We start from the raw sequence: 10184 nt of genomic DNA on the forward strand, positions 1-10184 counted from the left end.
TAAAAGAAAAAAAAATTCCTTTTTTTTTTTTTTTTTTTTTTTTTTTTTACAATTCTGATTCCCTGTTTGCTCCAAAACAGCTTTTTTGGTTTTGTTGTTTTTCGAAACCGATTGAGTTTTGCCTACTTCAACTTGAAAGCTGGGTTTCACCTTTGTTCTACAGTGACAAAAATTTGTTCTGAAATTCCTGATTGAAGTACTTTATTTTATTTTTCAGGCAAACGTCCAAAGAAAGGAATGGCAACTGCTAAACAGCGCCTTGGGAAGATCTTGAAGCTGAACCGGAATGGCCATGCACGCTTCTTTGTTTAATGTAGCTGCTACTTCTACTACTGTCTTTCCTACACAGACCAGTATTGAGGTCAACAGAGCCTGGAGCTGCTGTTTATCCTCTGCTTGAAGCAGACTTGCATGTACCATATAAAACACTGCCTGATGAACAAAAACAAGAAAGAAAAAAAAAAAACCAAGAAAAAAAAAACCAACCCAATGCTGCATTTTCACTGTGCCACACCTGCTCAGCAATAACCATACGGGAATGGGGAAATCTTCAGGGAGACATAGACTGTGAGATATAGTCTCTCATCAGGGCTCGAATATCTTTTGTTGCTGGTGGTTTCTGACCTTATTAATGAGGGGAAGATGATGAAGGTGGTTTATCAATAATTTATTTCTGATAGATTTTGACAACTTTTGAATTCATTTAAAAAAAACTATTTATTTGGAAGACTTTTTTGTGAGCGTTATTAATTTAGATTTTAAGAATGTGAAAGTTTTTAATTGTTTTGCTAATGTATGTTTGGTGCAGTGGAGAGCCACATTAATTGTGAGTAGTCTGGACTCCTAAATTTGATATTCAGGTTATAATCTTAAATAGGGTGAGATCCATTATTAATTATTTTTTAAGTTAAGGCATATGGAATCTTTTTTTTTCTTTTCGTGCTTTTTGTAAGCTATTGGCTGGGCTTTTGTTGACTTGCAATTTGTGTATTCTTTGCCAGCTTGATAATTTTTTGACCTGTCTTCTTTAATACACATTTATTTATTTGGTGGACTAGAAGAGACTCCTAAAGACACAAGAATCTTCTTATGTCAGTCAAGTACCTAACTTGTTTTGAACTGCACCCCTTTCCTCCAAACTGGAGCGCATATTTTTCCTCCACTGACCTGTGATGATTTTCTTCTGTAGGAAATTTCACTGAAATTGTATTTGTACAGGTTATTTAAGTGTTGGTACAAAGGACAGAAATCTAATGTGTCTGTTTGGAGGAATGGGGACATCAGTTAAGATAAATGTTTCTTCAGAACAATTACTCTGAAATTACTCATAATATATACATTGCAGTCTTAAGATTTGGCATATTCTTTTATGTAGCGTGGAAGAAGCATTAAAATATTATTACTGAACTTCAAACACATTTTACCGAAGAGTCAGGAAGGCAGAAGAATGTGTGTTGCTTTCAAAGCTGGGTGGGACAGCCAATTAAAAGTCTTAACTGGTGCATATATAAGCATTAAGTAGCTTACTGGTATCAGAATGATCATTTGTATCAGGCTTCATACACAGCTGACAGCAAATGCTGATTCTGAATTATTGTAAATAATTTTGATTTAAAATCTGTATGTTTCTGTAATATAAAATCAAATATTTAAATTTTGAGGGATGGGGATGAAGGCAGAAAGGGGAATACTTTTACTTGATTCTGGAAAAAGGGCATTTTGCAGGGTCCAGCCAAAAAGTAAACATTAATATGCTAGTGACAACAATGTCATTGGTTGTTTGGGGTTCTTTTTAGTTACTAAGAGTAAAAACACTCAGTCATAGCTATCCAAGTCATTGGATATGAATTGGTTTAACCTTCCATACCAGTTTTTCCTTCCTCCATATTCTATACTGGAATCGTTTTCTCTTGTTGTGGTTTAAAAACAAATTCAGTTGGACTTTCCAGAATATTTGTGCAGAGTTATTTTCATCTTGGCTGTTATGAATGCCTTTACAAATTTATGGAAGGAGTTCTGATGTCGGGTATTTTTGATTGTTGCAGAGTAAAACTGAATAGCACTATATTATCCTGCTAAATCGAGAAACATCTAAACATAATGCAACTGCAAGTAGCTGCAAAGTCAGGTAGCTTTCATGGCTTTACTTCCTCTGGAGCTTAAAAATTACAATGTAAGACTGTTTTTTGCAGCCCTGCTTTTACATTATGTTGACTTGACTTTAAAGTTTTGTGTGTGCTTGTATGGGTAAAATTTTTTAACCTCGTTTGCTAAATATGGTTTCACAAAAGCATGTTTTCAGTCTTTTCAGGTTTTTTGTTTGCTTGTTTGGGTTTTTTGGTTTGGTATTTTTTTTTCTTAATGCAAGCTATCAACCTTTTTTGGATTATTGGGAACAGAGTTAAAAAGCCGAAGATAATCTAAGAGGGTACTCTACAGGTGCTGAAAGTGACTATAAGTACTTGCTGTTCTCAGGTGCTATGTTTTCCAGATGGAAATAGTTAGAATATATTAACTCTTTTAATATGTTCTCACCAAAGTAAGTCAAAGAAATAAGCTATGTTGGCAATATTAGATGAAATTATATATGCATATGAATATTCTCTGTGCTTAAGGTTTAACAAATGGATTAATGCCTGGCAGGCTTTGGAAACGGTTTTAGCTTTAGCATACTGAACCAAACTGTTTCCTTCTTGCTGGCTTATATAATTTTTAAGAATAGAAAAGTCCAGTTTAGGGCAGCAATCAGATTCAGAGCAGAATGAAGAATGAGCTCTCTCTCCTTCAAGACAGATTTTTGAGAACACTTACCTGAAATAGAAGTATGCCAGAATAGAATCTGGAGTAAGGAATTTTAAAATATGGTGTGTGCTTTCTTGTACATGTGACTGGCTTATACACAGTCTCTTTTCTGACCACCTGCGTTATTTATCTGGATATTACTATTGGAACACAGATGTGGCTGGACCCATATATATTATTTCTTCTTGGTTTTATTGTTTCTTTACTCTACTTCCTACCTTTTTTTTTTTTTCAAAGTGGCTCTCCGCTGTCATGAATTTATGTAGTAGTCTCTTCACAGGATGTCAACAGGCAGAGGTTCATTCCCATTTTCTTCAGATATCCATGCTTCCAGTAGAAGTTAGTTCTGATGTTCCACCTCAGAACAAGTAATTTAAAAGAAATTGCTATGATGAGCAGTACTAACAAAGAAAAATAAAAGAAAAGAAGAAGGTGGGGGAGGGGGGAGCAGGGAAAGTCTCCTGGTAGCTCATGAAGGGGATGTGGTGACCTCACTTGTGTTGTGTGCTTGTATGTAGGGATATTTTTGTTGTGTTCTAGATGAAAACACTACTGCACCAATCTTTCTGTAGATGGATTGAACCTTATGTTGTTGTAGTGGAGAGAAAAAGCCCTATTTTTTCCTTGCTGTCTCACTTAGGGTGGAAGAGGGAGGGCATAGGGAACACTGACTGGACACAACAAAGAGAATCAAGCCTGCTATGGTAACTTGTTTTCAAGGATAATCTTTCCGAAAAAGTCAGAGATCTTGGATTTGGCATAAAACTTTTTTTTTTTTTTTTTTAGACAGAACAATAGGAAGTTTTCACTTTCCTGCAATTGAAAAAAAACAAACAATCAAACATGGAAATGGAAAGACCACCTAGAAACTATATCAAAGACTCTTCCAGCAACTTTCCCTTTTCTTCTACTATACTTGCTAAAAAACCCTGGCTACAAGGTAGCCTTTGTTGACCTCTGAGGTAGATTACCTATGCAACCTATAATACTCTACATGAATCCATTTTTAAATACAATTTTGAAAGGGTTAGATGTGGAGAGTTAAAATTGTTGCTTTCTGATCATATGGGGGTTTGGGGAGGGGGGGGTGTTCATTTTTTGGTGGTTGATGTGCTCGTGTTACCTTTAGTAGAGATGAGAGAGCACAGTGTCACGATCACATTTTAGATGCTTCAGCTTTCCCTAAGCTTTGCTATATGGCATAAGCTACCTTCATTCACAATGCCATGAAGAAGTTGTAAATGTTGCAAATTTTTGCAGGGTTTTTGACTCAGAACTGATGTGAATCCTGCTACCCCCTATTTGGTAATTGTGGCGACTAAGTGGAACCGAAGCTACAGTAACCTGGTACTGCAAGCCTATAACTAGTGCCCTCTTTAGGGTCCCCATGCTCACCTATCCCTTCACATCCCCACCATGACACCCAAACCTAGTGTCTTTCCAGAGTTTCATTCACGTAATACTTCCAGACCATTAAAAGCTGTTTGTAGCTCTGGGGCGGAGTGAGCCAAGAGCTACTCTTTCACAGAAGAAATATAAATGGAACCGAGGGCCTTACTATTTGTGGTTAAGCAAGATTAAAAGCTGCAACACACATTTTTCCAAAAAACCACAAACCAACCAAATCAATCAACAAAAAACACCCCAGTAACACTCTGTGGGAGCATATGAATGATAATTTGTGCAGTGGATGGGAAATATAGGTAGCACTGATGAGGAAATGCAGCTCTTCATAGGCTGCATTTCTATTTGGAAAAAAAGACTTTTTCTACTTTTAATATAAATTAAGCCATAAGAGTTTCATGCCGTGGGAAGGGAATGAAAGGGATCACTTTAAGAGATTATATTGATATGTATTGTCACTTCTGCTGGGAAATGTTTATTGCTGCCAATGCTTCGGTGAATCTCTTTTTTTAAAAAGAAAAACGAACATGGAATTTGAAAAAAAAAAAGAAAAAAAGGGGCTAGTTCTTGGCTATATTTACTAGTTTTGTAGTAACATTTTGCTGGCCCGTTTGTCTTTTCCTCTCCTTTTTCTACTCTCATAGTCTAATTTCTATCTTTCCTTCTTATGTCTCTGAAAATATTAGCTTGTCTGCTCAGTAGAGGTCGGTGTATGTGTGTCTTCCTTTATACAGAAACGCACTACTGTGTTAAGTATTTGGCTGGGAAATGGGATGCTGCAGCTTTAAGAGCATTTTTTTCAATTCATAACAGTATTTCCCATCCTCTTTTGCCTGCAGGCAGGGAAAGTGTATGTACAGTATTTATTTTGTTTCAATTTTACTTTAAATTTGTAAGTTTCTATAAGTAGTTCACATTGATTATTCTAGGGGAGGACAAGTGGCTTTGTTTAAATTTGTATTTGATATTCATAGTTTCCACTTTCTGTACTTTAAATTACTGAAATTAAAAAATTGTATTGCTTATGTTTTGATTTTAGCACTCTACAGTGTTTAATTTCTTCAGACTTCTCATTTGCTTTGGTGTAAATACAGAAAACTGTACAGAATATTGTGAGAAGAATGCTTTTCTAGGTCCAATCTCTGTGCCCTTGTCGTGTTGTAAAGAAGAAATTTTCTGGAGAAATGTGAGGGGGAATGTTCTCATACTGTTTTTTTTCTATTTTTTTCAAAGTGCAAATCTCATTTCAGTCGAAGTATATTATATGGCAAGTAAATGCATTTTGTGAAGATGTGTATATTCTTTTTGCATACTAATATAAAAGGGAGGTGGAAGTGTTTGTGATACGTCGTATTAGATCCAGAACTGTAAGAAGGATGCCAAATCTATTTTCATGTTTTTGTTCAGGTTTGTCTTGTGCTGCTGCTGACTGACTCATCTCTTGATTTCTTTCCTTTTTTTTTTTTTTTTTTAATTTTCCTTTAAGTATGTGCAGTTTCTGGAAGAAGAGATTTCTCTTTCACACTTCAGTGTACATTGTTAAACTTGCTTTTATCCTGGATGACTTCTCTGCTGATTCTTACCACCACGTGTCATCTTCCGGTTTACAGTTGTCAGTGCTCCCTATTTTGACTCTATATGGCAGTACAGTGTTTGGATGAGGGTACTCTACTTGAGGGTAACAGAAGCATTATGTGGTGCACTCCAACATCATGTGACGCATTTTCTTCTGCAAACAGTGCTTTATGGTACTGAATGGATTCAGTGCTGTGGTGGGAGGATGCTTAGATTCCGCTGTTGGTCGTTTTATGAGAGCCTTAGATAAATGATGCAGGAGTGGCATTGGAAGAATTAGGTGACAAAAGGTGTTTGATTTGAGCATCCTCTGAAGCTGCTCAAGTTTGCTTCTTTGCCTGGCTTTTAATTTATGGAGAATTTGTGGCTGACTGTAATGACTAGGAAATCTGTTCATGGACCAGGACTTCATTGTGCCAGGTGCTTTAGAGACAAAAAACAAGAAAAGAATGCTGACCTCATCAAATCATGCACTGCTTAAGTATAGAATTGAAATAGATTTTAAAACCAAAAAAACCTACTAAGTTCTATGGCCTAAAGTTTAAAACATGGCGATGTTGTAGATTTTGGGGGCAGAAGCTTCTGTGCTGTTTCAAAAACAAATTTTGTTTGAGTGGAGTAAGAAATCATGAGGAAAATCATGATTTAAATGCAGGGCATGAAGGTTAACTATTTATATGTCCAGAGAGCAGTTCCTGCTGTATTTTGACATGTCTTTACATATTTTCAATGTGTTAAAACTGATTTTAAATTTGGGTAGCCAAAGATTTGCCAAAGATCTGAAAGAACTGTTTGTCTATCAGAGCAACCGTGTATTTTGAAAAAGTCTTGATCACTGTGATTGAAGAACAATGCTACAACCCACACACTTCCATCAGACAAAATCATCTGGATTTGTCACACTGAACTTGCTGCTCATATTGATGTTTTGGTCTTAAAGTGATAGACTTAATTGAGCACCTCAGTGGGCCACAAATACAAGTTTCATACCCATATAAAAACCTATATAAGCACCTTTACTATTTGTCCTTTTGTTTTTGCCAGCTACGCTTCAGAGCTTTTCTCTATGACTGCTGTTTGGTGGATAATAGGTAGGATAATACTCTGGAAAATATGTGAAATATCTCAAAAGTGCAGCTCTAAGTGCTATTGGATAGCCTTCAGTATCTGCAGCCGTATTTCCATGAAAAGTCAAGAGTTTCTGGTTTTCTGCTTTCCTATTTGGGAAGGATGGGGAAATACTTACTGGATTGTTCTTTCCTAATGGACAGTTGGATTTTAAAGATTTCAAGGCTACCAAATAAGGCAAAACAAATTAATTTCCAAAGTCAGGGAAAGGGCAGGATACCCCTCTTGGTATCTGAAGACTAAAGTTGTTGGCTTTGGTTTTCTTTTCTTTTTAAATTATATCTTAACAGTATTCTACTGCATTAGAGGTAGAGTACCCCCTTGTAAAGTGCCTGTAAGCTTGGTTATGTGTACATTTAGTGAAGTTCAGCTTTTTCTCCAGAGGGTTTATCATGACTTGCTCAAGTTATGAAGCTGTTGAGGTAGTGGCTCATTAGTTAACACATCCAGCCAAACTTTTTGTTGTTTAGATATAACTGTGGATTGATGATGGAAACCTGAGTAGTAGAATGAGTATGGTGAAGTCAATCATGCTGAGTTTTGGTTTCTGTAGAAACTTTTTTTTTTCTTTGTGGAGAAGTATTTTTCCTTGGAGCCTTTGAAATTATACCTTTACTGCTGTTAAGTGTTGTCAGCTCTCTCAAGTCAAAAGATAACAAGGACTGAAACTGTAAAACCAGAAAGTTATTGTTACTCATTCTGATACAACCAGGAATTTTAAATGTATTTGTTTCTACAGTGGTCAATGACTAAAGTCTTTACCTGCGGAAGAAATAGCTGGTGATCAAGACAGTGAATAAAGTCTCTCATTGTCAGAGGTTATAGTGTCCACCTAACAGTCAGCTAATAGGACAGTTTGCTTTGTCTAGACTGAAGTCTTCCTTCTCTGAAGCCGATTATATTCAGTCTTTAGAATAAGTGAATTTTTGAAGAATTGTGTTTGGCTTAATAGATCTGTTTATCTGTACTGCTCCTGCTGTATTTGCTATGCTCTTGAAAAAAATACTCTACTTTGGAACATATAAGTCAACTAAAAGAACAGTATACAAAGAGTCTGCTTGTTTGTGATGCTTCGCCCCAAAGTATATTGCTCATAAGAGATGTTTTATTTGCTGCAATGAGTGTGAGTAAAGTTCCCACTCATACTTCGAGAACGTGATTTGTATCTGGAAGAAACATTTGGCCTTGAATCATAAACCTTGGTGGTAAGTTGTAAAGATGCAAGTTGGCTTTTTGTTCCAGTAGAACTAAAAGCCAACAAAACACTAGAAACTACTACTCTGGTCTCCTAGAATGGTGTCTGGGCTGTGGAAATACCATTTACTTAGGCAGATTTTTCAGGCTAGTATTAATTTGAAAAAGATACAAATCATGTGTTTCATTCTTAAGTTGTTGATTTCTAATTACAGAGGTTTTGCTTTTTTACAAAAGGCTGTTGAATAGATCCCTTCCAGGACTGGCCCAGTAAGGATTTTCCTGTGCTCGATGAGCACTCGTAGAAATTGTTTTGAATTCCATCCTGTGACGGTTACCAAACAGAGCTCTTCCCGTGTCGTTAGAGTGCTTCTCCTCAAGAGGCAGCTAACCTCTCTATTCCCATCGAGTTACACCTGTTAAAGAAGGAGAGCATTCAAAGAGCATGTTTACCATGCCAACTGCCCTAAAAGTGATGTCAGAACTGGGTGGCTCAGACGAGGTTAGCATTGAGAGGAGCCCTTTTGCTTCTAAGTGTGGTCATATTCAGCCCAGGTCCACTGGGAGGGGAGAGAAGAAAAATCTGAGCTGTGTGGTGTGCTAATGCAAAATGAGTTGATCATGTTCCAAAGACTGCTGGACAGCTGTGCCTGTCATAAAATTAAGCACCATAAGTGATGCTGAATTGCCGTAGCCTTAGGAAGGAGACCAAGCATTAAATGGGACGTGGCATCTGAATGATCTCTTTCTCCCCAGGCTTTTGCAGCAGCTCAGAGGGATTAGTGAGACGCTTTAGGGAAATGCAAAAACATTGTATAACATACCTCTTCTGTGGCTACATGAAATTATTTTAGGCACTGGTTCTGTTGAATCCGTTTTCTTCTATATTAAGAGGATTTCCCTTAAAGAGGGAGTTCAGTTTGCACAGAAAGCAGAAAGATATTTCATATTATGCTCCCTATATACAGTTATCCTATGAGTCAGGTTTGTAAAGGGGACGTGACCTGTCTTAGACCAAACGATGTATTTGGAGACTGGGAAATAAATGTAATGCTTAGTGTTCATGGTTCAGATGTAATTCACCTCCTCCACACAAAACCTGCCTTGCTTACGTACTCAGAATACAGGACCATTGCTATGAGCTGGTAGCTTCTAGAGTCTCTTCAGTAATGTTGACATTAGCATCTTCCTTATTTTAAAGTGACTTTTAAATAGCACTTACTATAGTAATTGAGGAGAAAAATGATGTTGTTTGGATGGATTGAATGCATAACATGCAGTGTCTAGGAGGAGATGTAGGAATAAGACACAACACCCTGACGTTAATGCGCTCAGTACATTAAAAAACCAGAACAACTTCAAAAACAGGACCATTCTCAAGATTACAAAACTGAGGAAGTCAGAAATGCTTTAGCAGGCCACAGGGTCTATGTGTGGGGTTTTTTTGCTATACTCAAACTGTCTTCAGCTGTGGCAGGTTCAATATCAGGTATGTGTACATATGCATACTCAGATTTATTCTGTCCCATGTTCTCTGTTGCCTCTAATTTCAAAGGGTTTTACATAACATAGAATGTCAGCTACCAAACTCCACTAATGCTAGTAATTTTACCATAACTATGATTAAGGGAATGTCTTCACTAGTACTTTTATTACACATTTTAATTTATAACAAAATAGTGCTGTCAGTACGCTTAAGATGCTATATTTAAATTCTTTTCCATTTGGTTGGGACAGTCTGAGATTTCTAATTATTTTCTGCACTGATGCTAACCGTTACTGTATTTTACAGTTCATGACTTCAAGAAAAAACTGAGTATCATTCTGTGCCAGGCTGTTGTGGTTCAGTGAAAAGGACTCTAAAAGACTGGGAACAAGACAAAAAGAAATCTCCGATCTGTTAAATGTTCTGTGGAGGCTGTTACTCCAGTCATTAGCTGAAGCACTACAGCACTGGTATAACTTGAGATCTTAAAGATGCTATGTTGATGAATCACATCAAAGTGTACATAGTGGTAGAGAGTAGAAGGGAAACCATATGCATAAAATGAGGTAATTTTTTCTTAATTAGCTGCAGGAAT

At 36.8% G+C, this 10184-nt stretch overlaps 1 protein-coding gene across 1 annotated transcript in view; it reads left to right on the forward strand.

Moving 5' to 3' along the window:
- LOC104497731 (lysine-specific demethylase 7A-like) overlaps positions 1 to 713 on the forward strand; it is a gene marked incomplete at its 5' end in the record, with an annotated part of 19834 nt that extends 19121 nt beyond the window's left edge. The window contains one exon of the mRNA XM_010141015.1: positions 218 to 713. Coding sequence (XP_010139317.1) covers positions 218 to 312 — 95 coding nt within the window. The remainder of the gene's footprint in view (positions 1 to 217) is intronic.
- Positions 714 to 10184: the final 9471 nt, after the last annotated feature.

The sequence above is a fragment of the Buceros rhinoceros genome, unplaced genomic scaffold, assembly GCF_000710305.1.
Source record: "Buceros rhinoceros silvestris isolate BGI_N320 unplaced genomic scaffold, ASM71030v1 scaffold10518, whole genome shotgun sequence".
NCBI lineage: Eukaryota > Metazoa > Chordata > Aves > Bucerotiformes > Bucerotidae > Buceros > Buceros rhinoceros.